Genomic DNA, 14,274 nt, shown 5'->3' with positions numbered 1-14,274 from the left:
TTGAGGTCATGTGGTAGGTGCATCCAGAATCTAGGACCCAATCATGTTTTCCTAGAGGATTTACATGGTTGGATTTGTTTAAAGTTGAGGCTAAAGCATCCGAGTAGATAAAAGAACCTTCTACAACATATGCTTTGGGTTGTTTGCCTTTGGAGTCCTTTTCTTTCTCTTGGTTCTTCCTTTTTAGGATAAAACAGTCTTTGATTAAATGTCATTTCTTTTTGCAATACTCACATTTTATTTTCTGTTTAGACTTAGTATCATCTGAGTTATGTGGTTTTCTGTCCTTTGAATGATTTTGTTTAAAGTTTCCTTTAGCAAATAACCCTTCACCACTAGGATGATCCTTTTTATCAATCTGTAACTTTAGCTCTCTAGTTCTTAGGGCTGAAATTATAGTATCAATACTTATACTATCCCTTCCATATTTTAAAGCATTTTTAATTTCCTTATAGGGTTTAGGCAAAGAGTTTAGAAGCACATAGGCCTCATTTTCATCATCAAGTTTTTCTCCTAAAGTTTTTAACTCAGCAACAATTTTCTTGAACTCATCTAAATTATCAGTTAAAGTTTTTTATGAATCCATTTTAAATGTAAAGAATTTCTCCCTAAGGACATTTTACTAGGAAGATCTTTGGTAGCATATAATTCTTCTAGTTTAGTCCATATCCTATAGTCAGTTTCTTGATCTAAAACTTGTCTTAGAACATTGTCACTAAGGTTTAGAACCAACGTACCATAAGCTGCCAGCTCCCAGTCTTCTTTTTCTTGAGCTGTCACTGTGGCAGGGAGTGTTGATGGGTCAAGAAGGACTCTGTGAGTTTTCTGTTGGCCGAGAATTGCCTTGATTTTGGCCTTCCACAGGCTAAAATCTCCTTTGCCATCGAATTTCTTTACTTCGAATCTTGCTACTGACATCTTGGAATGAAAAACTTGAATCTTGAATCTTCAAGAACTACAATCTTGTAAGTCTTTTGCTATGATACCACTTTGTTGGGCCTGTTTTTTGTTGATTATGGTCTAAAAGCCCAAATGATGAATTAATGGCCCTTCTTTGCTGATCCAAAATCGTGAATCCAAGAATTTTGCCCCAATTAAATTGGTTTGGTAGAGTTCTTGGATATGCTTTGTCCACGATCTTCCAGTTGATGTGCTCCACATGGCTCCACTGACTTTTGCCTGATGGAAGTGAATGACTATCTTTTATTCTGATGGGATTTTTGCAGAATTAATTTCTTTCTCTCTCTCGTTCTTTCTATCGAATTTGCAAAAACCCTAATCTTTTCTGTTTGTTTCGTGTGACTGCTTGAGTAAACGATGGCGATGAAGAACATGCATTCTTGTAGAAGAAAAGAGAAAGAAGAGGTCTACACGATGATATATATGGTTTGGCAAATGATGCCTACATCCATGGGAAGGAGAGGAGATTTTATTCAAGAGCTAAGTCGCAGCTAGCTTTTTCTTTTACAGATTTCAAGCTTTCTTGAAGCTTTTTATGTTGTATGCTACAAATTTGTAAATGATGAGTATTTATACTATTTTTCTAATACAAGTAGTTACAATAACAAACTGTAAAAGATAAAGAAATGTGAACAGCGGTTGAATATGTTGAATGTTTGAGCTTATTTACTTCATGTCTAAATTAGTTTTACTCAATTGTTGGGAGAGATTGTAACTTTTGAATTATTCATGAGGTTGTTAGTGTTGTAATATTAAAAGTATTAATATACAATTGTAATTTTGGAATTATTCACGTAAATGTTAGTTTTTACTAACGTTATAGACATAAAATTGTGAATATATATTATTTATTTATATAGTTGACAAGATTGAGAATGTGTATTGTTTATTTGGCTGATGAATATTGTTTATCTTATATATCAATGTGATTGTTGGACCTCAAAACAAACCATTATATAGGTAATTTTTAATAGTACATTTAAAAGGAAAAAAAAACTTATGAACTTGACAAGCAAAATGTATCAAGTATTAATTAAATTGTCATTTTCTAGGTGTCAAGAAGAAGATACATTTGACAAGTAAAAACTGTTAAGTTATAAAAACATTAATCCATAGTAAGTGTCAAGAATCTAGACACTTGACACTTTAAATAAGCCAACAATTTTCATATACTTAACATCTGTTACATATCAAGTCAATTACAGCTTGACACTTTTACTCAGTCAAAAATATTTTTCTTATTCTTGACAATGGCTTACTTGACGTTTTTAAAAACATCAAGTACGTTGATAGTTGATTGGGAAAAAATGTCAAGTAATACAGTTTTTGTGATAGTGACATATATTGATTGTTATAAAATGTAAATAAATATTTATATTTAAGTTGACGCACAAAAACATCAATAAAAACATCATTGTTGACACAAAAATACATAATTTTCATTATAACCATAAATTCTTGATTTTTTTTATTAGTTCATAACATTTTATAGTCGACCTTTATAGTAATTTGACATTAATAAAAACTCTTTTAGCGTATAGCAAACCAAAGAAATTTGTATATAAAAATACGTTTAAGAATAGTTGATAGATATATGAGTATTTTTATTTTAAATAATTTTTATTAAAAGTGTTTAAATGAAAATAACTATTAAAAAAGTCCAAATTAACCTAAACAAAAGCTTGTATCATGGCACATATCTATCAGACAGAGAATTTGGATGGATGTTTATGTAGTTTTTTGTGCAAGTGGAATAATTGGCCATTTGTTGGTCCATATCTTTTTCTTTTCTTTTTTTGTGTATCATATAACAAGGCTAGAGAATGTGGCATTTGTTACATATTTTTTATGCTAACTATGTAATATGACCATTAATAGGGTCATGACTCATTATAGTACAATGATATTTTGAGGATATTTTAAATACAAGTAAAATTAAAATTTGTTTTATTCCAATGACTCGAATATAATTTTGTCCAACTTTAATTAGAAACAGAACAAACATAAATTTGTAAAATGATTGTTTAAATTAAAAAAAAAAAAATTGAAATACATGATCCAAAAGTAAACCTAAACTTCATTTTCCAAAATTCCCAACAATATATGTGAACTTAACAAAAACAATAAAACAAAGTATACCTCACACTTTATTAAAAAAATATATGTACAAAATTATTAAATAAAAAAAAAAGTTTCTAAACAAAAATAATGACCATAAAAATAGATTATTCATGTCAGAAAAACTGCACAAATACTGCTAATATATTAACCATCTATAAACTCACATGTAATTTTAGAATGCGCTTCCTTACTCAAGACATCGATGTCACACAGACGTCCTAGCAAAGTCAGAGACAAAATCAAAGTAACAAATAGTGAATTATGAATAAACACACAGGAATTGGTAACTCAATTCGGTAATAAACCACCTACGTCTGGGAGTAGTGTGCCTAAGAAAGATAATTCACTAATATATAAAAGTTAAGCAATTACAACGTTATACTTATCTATAAATAACAATTATTACAGTGACACACGTAGTGCCTAACTTAACTAATCACCTGGGTTCCTCCTACATGTGAAACTCTCTCTCACTCGAACTTAGGCCTCTCCTAAGTATGTGAATATTAGTGATGTAACACTTAGGCTCCCCTAAAGTGTGTAAGACTCTCTCTCACTTTAAGCCTTTCTTTCTTATTGTGAATTCCCTTCACATGAGGACTTAGCTTCTCCTCAAGTTTTGAGAACTTCTTTCTCGATAAGTAATACCTCAAGATCTCTCTATAGTTAAAAAATTCTTCTTAATCAGCTTTGTCTTAAGTTTCCCTTAAGACCAAACAATATTTCATAATACATAAAGAACACTATGAAGAACATGATGCCACAAGCAAGGAGTAATATTCTCCTCTTCAATTAAGTAAAATGTTCTAACAACTTCAATTAACAACCTCACAAAATAATATATACGAGATTTTTTAGACTAAATTAACAACCTCACAAAATAATATATACGGAAACCCTAGTAACAAGATTTTTTGGACTTAAATAGTATAGCAGAAAGATGGAAAATATCTTCGCAGAAAATCGACAATTCATCAAAAACGAAAATATCACAGAGAAAATACTCTGCAAGATAAGTTAAATCAAGAAAAAAAAAATACTATACATAATAGGAGACAGCCTATGAACGGTAAAAAAAAATACAAATATCAACAGTCTAAAATAAAAATATATATACATCCAACATAAACTACACTCATATAAACTCGACCATATTCCACAGCAACTCAATAGAATCGATGCGGTGAGACATTGAGAGTTGAGTACGACGTGTCAACACAGCATCCAGACGATAGTGTTAATGACGTGTCTTCAAGAAATTGCTGATTTTGCACCCGAATTTGCCGCGTTAGCCTTATTACGTGTCCATTTTTACAAAGCTCTTCCAATTCTCCCGCTTATATAAACTCCCCACAACTATCCCTCTTCGGCACACCATTCTTACTTTTAACTAAAATCTAAATCCCGTTGAATCTTATAAATACGCATCTCTTCGTGCACAAGAAGAAAAAAAAAAAAAAAGTAGAAAACAAAAATGGCATCGCAACAGGAAAGATCAGAGCTCGACGCTAAAGCCAAGCAGGGTGAGACTGTGGTTCCTGGCGGAACCGGCGGTAAAAGCCTTGAAGCTCAAGAACGTCTCGCCGAAGGTTAGTTAACCCTTTTTTTTAAGTCCACACAATATAATCTGATTTAGAGAAATTTTTATTTAGGATTGATTTATATTTTTATCATATTCAAAAAATTGGTTTTTATTTGATTCTTTTGTGGCGGTGGCGAAATGAAGGTCGGAGCCGGGGCGGGCAGACGAGAAAAGAGCAATTAGGGCAGGAAGGGTATCAGGAGCTGGGGCACCAAGGAGGAGAGGCAAGAAGGGAGCAGATTGGCCACGAAGGCTACCAAGAGATGGGCCGTAAAGGAGGGCTGAGCACCATGGATAAGTCCGGTGGGGAGCGAGCGGCGGAGGAAGGAATTGAGATCGATGAGTCCAAGTTCAGGACCAAGGACCGTTAACTGCAACTTAGGGCTCAACGTGTGTGTGTTAATACACAAATATAATATAATGTTTGCATGTGGTCTGTTCTTGTCTTGTCGTTTTTGCGTTATGTGATTTAATAAGGTTGCTTTGTAGTTCCTATGTTTTGGTTTTGGTTCTTTACCATGAACAAGCACGGATTTTGCTATGTTATGTATCTTGATGGGAAAGGACGAAGGAAAGTGTCTTTTGAACTTTAATTTTGAATCGAATCTCGGGTCCAGTTTGGAAATGTTTAAATTTATATTACGATTATATTATTAATTTGATGTCTAAATTAGTGAAATTTTTACCGATAGAACAATGTCAAGCTATATGTATATATATATAAATTTTAGTCCAGCATCTAACTTCATGGATAAATCAAATATCCATTTGTGTTTGAGAACTAAACAAAATTAACTCAGAAAATTCGACGACGAGGATTGGGATAGAGAGAAAAATCGGCTCATACGGTCGTCGCCATAAAGAAAAATCGGCTCAGGTCGTCGTCGTACAATCAGATTTTTAATGCACATCTCTAATGTAAAGATTAAACGGATTTAAATGGCAGGCAGTAAATCGGAGGGATGATTAAATTTCGTTATTTTATGTAATTAGTTTTTCTTATTATTTTAATTTTGAAGAATCTTCCAATAAATAAAATCTCTTCAAATAATTAAGAATTCAAAATTAGCTAGATTTACTGCCTTATGAGTTATTTGTCTCAAATAATTAAGAAGTCAAAATTAGCTAGATTCAGGGTTTGATTCCTTTTCCACTTGTTATAAAATAAATTTAAAATCAAATTATAAATATCATTTTTAAACTAAAATAATATTAATATACGAAAAAATTAAGATATTAAGAAGAGCTAATATGCTTGTTTTGACATTTTACCATTGATACCTTACTGGATAGAACTTTTGGACTATTATAGTAAAACTATAGCTACTCTAGTTGATCCCAACTTCTAATTAGATTTAAGGTTAAAAAAATTTGATCACTCAACTTTTATGTTACACGAATTCTTATTTAACAAATTTCAAATGATAGGATGAAATTTTCGAACTAAATTGTTTTATCAAAATCTGTTGATGGTAGATTTTAATGATAACAGACTTTTGATTATAGATATTGTGTTATATCTTTTAATATTAACTATAAAGAACAACTATTACTTTTCATCTGATTTTTGGTTATAGATATTGTGATTTTCTTTTTATCTTAAAAAATCAAATCAAAATTTAAATCTATATAGATTTTAAAATTTTGTTCATTTTTGAAATTTCAAATTTGGCAGCTTTGTATTTTAGAAATATGCAAATATGCATGATAAAAAATTTGAGGAAATAAAAAGTTAAAAATAAAAAATGAAATGGACCTTAATGACATTTTTAGTATCGTATTAGCATTTCTACCTAGAAACTTAATCTTAATAAATAATAAATATTTAAGCAATTCACTTTTAGTGATTCAGTTTTGAAGATTTAAGTACATTTGGTCCTAAATTCTTAGTTTTAAAATTTAGAGATAGGGAAGTGTAATATAAATTTTAATTTACAAAAATTTAAAAAAAAATCAGAAATTAAATGATTCACATTCTCGAGTTTTTTTATAATGTGCATTTTAGTCCTTCAATTTTCAAAACATATATTTTTAATTTTAAATTTGTAAGAATGACTTTAAAAAGTGTTTGAACTATTTTTTTTATTTATTTTATAATTATATGAAATTTTGAATTAAAAGTATTGTTTAAAAATTAATTTTAAAATGAAGATATAATTTTTAAAATATAATTTTTAAATTTAAAATAATTGTTTTAAATGGTAAATCATATATGATGACGTTTCGCTATACTTAGACTCATTTTTTTATATTTAAAAATAAAATTTAGATCAAAATTAGAGATGAAAGGGATATATCTTAAAAATTTATAAATGAAATGAACCTATTTCTAAAAATTTATAGAAATATTTATAAATTAAAAATGTGAGTTCTAAAAATTCAGAAAACAAACCCACATATTATTTCAGATTCGAGGATCTGAAAGATAATTTATCTTAAATATTTTCTTGATGTCAATATTTTTAAAAGCGACGTGACGGATACTAAATTTTCTACCCCTAGTAATGGAAATTTTCCGATAAAAGGGCATCGGCATTGTAGGATATTGGAACCGCTCTCTTTCTTCAACACGTGTCATTCAGAGGACATCAGAAGAAACATTTTGACTGAGTAAGCACCTACGTGTCAGGCAGGGAATGTTCTACAATTCGCTATCAGCCACGTAGGCACCCCAGAGTGTCCATTTCGCCTTCTTTCTGGGCGTGAGAGTTCTTAAATTCTATATAATGCCAAAGGGACAAGAAGAGACGAATATAGAATTTAGTATTTGGAAAAGTTGAAGAAAAAGAGATGTCGTCGGAGCAGGAAAGATCTGAATTGGACGTCAGGGCCAGGCAAGGGGAGACTGTTGTCGCCGGTGGAACTGGCGGCAAGAGTCTCGAAGCTCAGGAGCACCTCGCTGAAGGTGTGACGACATGTCGACTTTTTCAGTTTCCATTCCTATTTCTTCATTTTAAAAACTTACTTTTATCTTCAATCCTTTTAACGTTACTACTATTAAGTCTCCATACTTTTGACTTTTTTTTTTTTTTTTTTTTTTTTGAAGGGGTCGATCCTACTTAAATATATAAATATAATAAAAAAATTAAATGTCAGCTTATGAAAGCTACTATAAATAAGGTTTATAATCTACATATTTAATAAATTTCATTTGGTAGCCCACTAAGAAGTTGATTAAACCTCAACAGTTGTAAATATCTTCTTATCTCTTTTTATTTTTCACCTTTTATAGATAAATTTTATCTTCTCTTCCCCTCTATTTTTTATATTTATCGAAAATTTTCACCCTTTATTGATAAACTTTATCTTCTCTTTCTTCTTTTTATATTTATCAAGTAATTTTATTTTCTCCAGAAATTTACATTTCAAGCACAAATTTACCAACGCTCTCTAATTATTTCTCTCTTCCGTTCAAGACTTGACCGAAATTTAAATTTTGTGGCCGAAATACTTTTAATTTTTTTTATATAATTCATAAGGCTACGATATACGCAACTTATTTAGAAAAATGATATTATTAAAATCGAAATTTTTTTTAGCAAATTTAGACAGTATTCTAAAACTTCAATTTTATACTTAGTGGCCGCGTGAATTTTAAATCAAGGACGTATTTACTATCAGATACAATTTAAGAAATTTAGAGATTTATTACTCAGAAAATTGAGTTTAATTTATTAGGCTCCTTCAGACTTTTGGATCTGTTCGACAAAGAATCAAAAGTGAGAATCAATTAGACAACTTTTCATTTAATCTTCAAATATATCTCTAGATAGCTTAGGGACCAAATTAAGAACTCTTTAAAGTACTTCTGTAGCAGCCATTTCAAACCCATTCCAGCCGCTAAAGTGGAAGTGGTGACTCATTCTAACATACTAAAGAAGTGATTGTTCGATGGTGATGCAGGGCGGAGCCGTGGGGGCCAGACAAGGAAGGAGCAGCTGGGACACGAAGGATACCAAGAGATGGGCCGTAAAGGAGGGCTAAGCAACACGGGTATGTCAGGAGGAGAGCGTGCTGCTGAGGAAGGAGTTGAAATCGACGAATCCAAGTTCAAGACTAATAAGTAAAACCCTTTCACAATGTCGCCGAGTTTAAAGTTTTCATTTCAACTTCAGTTTCTTTTAGTGTCTGCTCTCTCTATAAGCATCTAGAATAAATAGTTGTCTTTCAAGGCTTTAGCCTATGTATAATGGATGTTTCTTCCTTGAGTGAGAAATTAAGATCAGTCTTTTTCATAGAACTCAAGGTCCTATATGCTACATATGGTTAAACTGAAGGGATATGCATATATCTCGAGACAGATTCCATGATCCTCGTCGGAGGATAGCAACAATTCACTTAGATGGTCAAAATGGTTTTCAAGTTTTTGTGTTGTTTTTCAATCGAAATGTTCCCAAAATGAGCAAGTTTCTAGAGACAAACAAATGGTTGATTATTTTGAAACAAGAAGGTATGCATTATGATTCTATTGCAGCCTGAAGTAAGAAGACAACGGTAGGGACTTTAATTCTCATGTAATAGGAAACTAAACCTAATCTAAGAACTGATAGTGATACAATCCTAAATCGAAGTTTTGAAATATGCTGGTAGAAATCCAAAACCTGCGGTTACAAGGCAAAATATATAACCTGAATTGAGCTTGGCTGCCTGTGGAGAGTCCCAAGACTTGGCTTCCTGTGCTCTCTGGCCTTGCATTTGTCTCGCATGCTTAATAGGTGCACATTTGATTTTTCGCATGTTGGGTTCAATGGCTGGTTGCTAAAGCAGTGACCAATAGACCTAGCACAAGGAACGGCTGGGCACTTGCCTGAAATGTTATCGCAGACATAAGATCAAATGAAAGTTCGTGGAGGAGGAGGAACTATAATGTTTCATCGAATAGCGTAGAGGTAACTGGTTCTATATATAGCAGTTCCTATAAACGTAAATCTACACTCTGATGAGAACTTGAGTACCTGATACTTGACATCGTACTTGACGGGGTCCTTGAGGAAGTATTTGAACTGTAAGAATAATAATGGTATCAATTAATCCATGTTCGTTGCAAAATGGAAGTTCAGCTAAAAGGCTGATTGAAGAAGCAAGACAAGTATTCAATTATAATCAAAGAAAGTAGAGAGAGATGGGAACACAGTTTACACCCCGAAATTCCACTACGAAATATGACCTCAAATAACTGTAAAGTTGATCAGACCGCGTCACTGTGTGAAATTTGTAAGGACTAATAACCTGACTTTTCTTATCAAAAGTAATGAATATTCTTACACGCATACTTTTGTTTTAAGTTTCTAAATTGTAAACTACTCGTCTCTATATTGAATGGTCCTTTTACAGATTGTGCAGAGCGATTAAGTATGTAATGTAGTCTTTAACTTACGCTCAGCAGCGGCTGCCCTACTTAAGACTCGACACCTTATGACAATTCTCTTAAGAGTATTTACCTGGAAAAAAACTTGAGGAGCAATTAGAGCAAGGAGGGCTAATGCATAATACGGCTTGCCAGCTCCCAACAGATAACCTGCAATAAGTAAATATTAGTTGTAGTCTCGTTCATTTCAAATAGATTAGAGGGAACAATTTAATAAAATTTGCAAATCAAATTCTCGAATCTGCATTGGGTATTATGAAAGTCCTTATGATTTCTGAATCTACATTGCAAATAAATAACAATTCATTTGATTTGATATACATGGCAGGATGATAAGTTTAGCCTTTAGTATCAGAGTCGCATAAGAGGTCTCCTGCAATAATGCAGTTCATAGAGATAAAGCAAAGCTAACTGAATAATTAGTTTCAATTCCTTGATGATTCTATTGAATATGAGGACTCATATAGTGGGGTACATTAAAGATTGTGTAACAAAAGATTCCTAAGAGGATAGGAGAGAATACAACAATTTTACCAAAGATAGAGTAAATATATAGAATGTAAATAAATCTGAATAAATATACAATAAATCAAATATATAGCAGTAAGGAAGTTGAGAAGTTAAAAGTAAAAAGTTTTGGGAACTCTAGCTGCGAAGAATACCATCTTTCAGATATTGAGATTCAGGAACTATTTTGCAAGAGAAGGCAAAGAGAGATCGAGAAATTCATCTTTCCAATAATTAGAATGCCGAATATTTATATTTTCTTTGTTGCATACAAGCTTTTGGGATGCTTATTCTCATCTCGGTTAACTGCTTCGTTGAGAATAGGAGATATATCCTCAGTAGATGTACGCACACTGGAGGATACGAAATTAATCGAAGGGATGCATGTACAAAAAGACGAAACGCAAACAAGGTGAGGATCTTCCAAAATGTAAATTACAGAAAGGCAGAAGCCAAGAAACGAGCAACTTGTGTTTTTATTTTTTAGTACAATCAGAAAATGGTCTAGTATGCTTTAAATTTGCGCATGGTGTTAAAGAGAGAATTCCTTAGGAAGAAAATGTGCAAAATGAATTACCAGCAACAGATAATTGAGTTATGTCAATAGCTCCGACGCAAATCCATTTAGCAGTTTCAGCACCAAAAGCTACTGGAAGTGACTGTAAGGGCAGTAAATAACAAGAGCTGATAATAGAATAACAAAACAAAAACAACCTGATACGACTTGAATTAGTTCTATGAAATCAAAAACTCTGCTTTAGAACGAAGTACCTGAAGTCCTAAAGCTCTATCGCCCTCAACACTTTTGAAATCATTTACTATGGCTATTCCCAACTGATTAAGGCAAAGCAGAAGGCAGACGGCATTAGGATTGGATATTGTGAAGGTAGGAACTCAAAAAAATAAATTGAGGAGCATACTCCAGCTATGCTGTACAAGAGTGTAAGAACGACGATATCAGGCGTGAGAGTTCCGAATAAAGCTTGACCTGCCCACCTAGATTGAAAATTGGTTGTTACTGGAAAAGGAGATCTTGTCGTATCATAAAAAACAAGATGATTATGATACATATGATTAATGTAGAGCCTGGAACAAGCCAATTAACTTTACATGAAAAAAATAAATTGCGGATAACTGCAAACTAGCCATCCATTTGGTGGTTCCATGTATAGGAATTGAGGTCAACACACGAGGCTCCACTTAAAGTGCATTAGAAATGGATAAAGTATTCATTATCTAAATTTAAGTGGATAAAGTGTAATCATGGCCAATAGATTTCATGGTCAATAGAAGGGATGTTCTCCTTCAATCAGCTTTTGTCTATAGGATAACCATATGCTCGAAAGTCCGAGGGCATTCGAATGAGTGTAAACATTAACCACTAACCAGATACAAAGAAAGCTTCCAAATTTTCATATGAAACACAATTAACTTCGTCAACAAGTCAATTATAGATTGAAATTACTGGTTGACTTTATCTGCCACCAATGCGTGTCAATTTACCAATAATTAAAGATCACAGGATTTCTCACCATGGTAAACTGATATAACTAGCTCCAAGAGCAAAATTTCCAATCCATCCATTTTGTTTCAGCTGCAACCACAAAATAAATGTTCTTAGCATTCAGAAGATCCAATTTAGATAGAATAAACTTTTGTGTTACCTTGAGAGGTGGAGCAGAGTATATGTATGATAACAAAGAGCCACCTAGAGCAAGGTAAAAGACTATAGGAAAATCATGCCCTGCCTGAGAAGGATAAGGACGAAGTTGAGGAAAAAACAGTCCATATGAAAGATGACTATGTTCCATGAATTCAATGAACCTACCCACACATCTAACAAACCAGCCAAGCCAAGCCCACCCAGAAGCAACACCCATATTTGAGTTATAACCTGATAAAATGTATAGAAGGAAAAAACCAGTAAGGATAGTTCATATATGCCTCTGTCAATGTGAATCAAGTGGTTTAGCTCATACCTCATTCTCCGATATTGCCCCAGATGGGATTGGACGATAAGGTTCATTAATTGCATCAATCTCCCGATCATACCAATCATTGATTGTCTAAAAATCCAAAGTACCAGGAACATCTTATTTGTGCTTGAATACTTTCAAAAGTCGTAGGAATGTTTTACATCAAAGAGAGCTTACCTGCGTATAGCCCGTGAGAAATGGACCAGACATAAGCATGCAAGTAATTGATTTTGCCACATCCTCGATATTCCAATGGAAGTTACCTGTAAAAAAGAATCATGCATCATTGAAGGCATATTCAATGGTTCAATGAGGTAACTAATCAATGAAGCAGAAAAACGATCAGTTAATACTATCCCCAATTTATCTATATGTGTAATCACTCTTTTGGCCACTATCTGATGCATTAGACCATATAATACGCTACATGAAAATAGATCTCAAAATTTTGATTTTCATCATGACTAAGAAGTAAGTTGACAGTAATATATGTCGGTAGTTCATCAACTTTTCAAATGTAATTTTAGTGTCTTAGTATGTACAAAATAAGTACCAGAAGCAGCAGCACCACAAACTACTCCCCAAACCAAGGGCGGCCATGTAACAGGCTTTGTCAATTGAAGACGAATCTTCCATTTATTCTGCATAAAGTGCACATGAAAAACTTATTATAACGACTTACTGTAACACGTACATTCAAATCTTTAAAAAACAAGCTGAGAACATGGAGGTAACTCACAGATTCTTGCGCAGCACCTTTAATTCCAAGAAGCTGGTTGAAGCTCGAACCACCACTTGCCGGCGCTTTATCTGGTGCCTGAGATTTAACTGATCAAAACGAATAAGGAAAATATAAATACACAGCACGACATGAGAAAAAAACAAAGAATTAAAGCAGCTCAAATTTAATCATTTCTTTAACACTCGAGAAATCTACACTGCCAAGATTCAAAGTATTCCCCTGGTCAAAAAAAAAAAAAAAAGCAAACTATTAAAAAAAAGCGCATTAGAGACCTTCATTCGCGTCAGTTTCAGCAGCAACAACCGATAGCCTCCTTCCTAGAACAATGAACAATCGTCGTCACTAATAGAAAGAAGAAATAACACCTAATATCTCAAAATCGACATTGAAGCTAGAGAAATCCGTGAAGGACAACAAGCAAATTGGAACAGTCATGCAAGTAATGTAGAGTTCTAAACAAAAAACGCTCATTCTTCAATTCGAAAGCTCTTGGATGTCAATGTGTATTCATTTTTTGTTGTTTCCAGAAACTAGTAAAGCATTACAGAGTGAAACTCACTAGCAAACGAAACAGAAACCGGCGATAAAGCAGATTGAATTCGAACTCGATTGACTTGGATGCTCGATAATCTTAGAGATGGAGCTGTATTCAGCGTCAACGCCATTGAATCACTAGAGCTCTTGGATATTGCGCGAAGAGAAAGAGGAAGATACTGGTGAAATTTTGCCGTCGACGGGAGTTGATAACTTAACCAGCTTAGGATGCGAGGAAAAATTAAAAATAAAAAATAAAAGAAATAAAAGAAATAAAGTTAGTTTCGAGGAGGGTATTTTGATTCTACGTCTTAGCTTACCGTAAATAATGTGTTCTCACTTACGTGGCACCTGATTATGTCTATGAACTCCTTGATTGGAAATTTGGAATCAAGATTCGGACCTTTAATATTAATATTATTGTATTCAAAACTTATTAGAGAAATATTGTTGTTTTGAAACTTATTAGAGAAATATTGTTATT

General features: G+C 32.8%; 3 protein-coding genes across 3 annotated transcripts; 2 read left to right on the top strand and 1 right to left on the bottom strand.

Annotated features, from left to right (window-relative positions):
• Positions 1-4,441: 4,441 nt before the first annotated feature.
• On the top strand, positions 4,442-5,288 carry LOC120074227 (protein SLE1-like). Its single transcript, XM_039027281.1, has 2 exons — positions 4,442-4,670; positions 4,808-5,288. Exons 1-2 carry the CDS (start codon positions 4,556-4,558, stop codon positions 5,032-5,034), a joined length of 342 nt encoding a protein of 113 aa, XP_038883209.1. The 5' UTR covers positions 4,442-4,555; the 3' UTR covers positions 5,035-5,288.
• Positions 5,289-7,401: 2,113 nt separating this feature from the next.
• Positions 7,402-8,903, top strand: LOC120074720 (protein EMB-1-like). The gene is made up of 2 exons (XM_039027940.1): positions 7,402-7,568; positions 8,567-8,903. The coding sequence occupies exons 1-2, from the start codon at positions 7,454-7,456 to the stop codon at positions 8,728-8,730; spliced, it is 279 nt and encodes a 92-aa protein (XP_038883868.1). The 5' UTR covers positions 7,402-7,453; the 3' UTR covers positions 8,731-8,903.
• Positions 8,904-9,074: 171 nt separating this feature from the next.
• On the bottom strand, positions 9,075-14,028 carry LOC120074718 (chlorophyll synthase, chloroplastic). The gene is made up of 15 exons (XM_039027939.1): positions 13,816-14,028; positions 13,529-13,573; positions 13,254-13,342; positions 13,068-13,155; positions 12,692-12,777; positions 12,518-12,604; positions 12,367-12,432; positions 12,203-12,286; positions 12,071-12,132; positions 11,459-11,534; positions 11,310-11,372; positions 11,116-11,197; positions 10,105-10,181; positions 9,619-9,666; positions 9,075-9,470 (listed from the first exon to the last, which is right to left on the bottom strand). The coding sequence occupies exons 1-15, from the start codon at positions 13,919-13,921 to the stop codon at positions 9,408-9,410; spliced, it is 1,122 nt and encodes a 373-aa protein (XP_038883867.1). The 5' UTR covers positions 13,922-14,028; the 3' UTR covers positions 9,075-9,407.
• Positions 14,029-14,274: the final 246 nt, after the last annotated feature.

The sequence above is a fragment of the Benincasa hispida genome, chromosome 3, assembly GCF_009727055.1.
Source record: "Benincasa hispida cultivar B227 chromosome 3, ASM972705v1, whole genome shotgun sequence".
Lineage (NCBI taxonomy): Eukaryota > Viridiplantae > Streptophyta > Magnoliopsida > Cucurbitales > Cucurbitaceae > Benincasa > Benincasa hispida.
The sequence above is the reverse complement of the archived record's forward strand: the minus strand, read 5'-3'. Positions and strand labels throughout refer to the sequence as shown.

What these genes read in the sequence shown, in the direction of transcription:
- LOC120074720 (XM_039027940.1), top strand. Translation starts at nt 7,454, where the DNA reads ATGTCGTCGGAGCAGGAAAGATCTGAATTGGACGTCAGGGCCAGGCAA. An exon ending in TCAGGAGCACCTCGCTGAAG is followed by an intron (nt 7,569 to 8,566) that starts GTGTGACGACAT and finishes ATGGTGATGCAG; the next exon opens with GGCGGAGCCGTGGGGGCCAG.
- LOC120074227 (XM_039027281.1), top strand. Translation starts at nt 4,556, where the DNA reads ATGGCATCGCAACAGGAAAGATCAGAGCTCGACGCTAAAGCCAAGCAG. An exon ending in TCAAGAACGTCTCGCCGAAG is followed by an intron (nt 4,671 to 4,807) that starts GTTAGTTAACCC and finishes GGCGAAATGAAG; the next exon opens with GTCGGAGCCGGGGCGGGCAG.
- LOC120074718 (XM_039027939.1), bottom strand. Translation starts at nt 13,921, where the DNA reads ATGGCGTTGACGCTGAATACAGCTCCATCTCTAAGATTATCGAGCATC. An exon ending in TCTTGTACAGCATAGCTGGA is followed by an intron (nt 11,373 to 11,458) that starts GTATGCTCCTCA and finishes TGCCTTAATCAG; the next exon opens with TTGGGAATAGCCATAGTAAA. An exon ending in AGTACGATGTCAAGTATCAG is followed by an intron (nt 9,471 to 9,618) that starts GTACTCAAGTTC and finishes ATAACATTTCAG; the next exon opens with GCAAGTGCCCAGCCGTTCCT.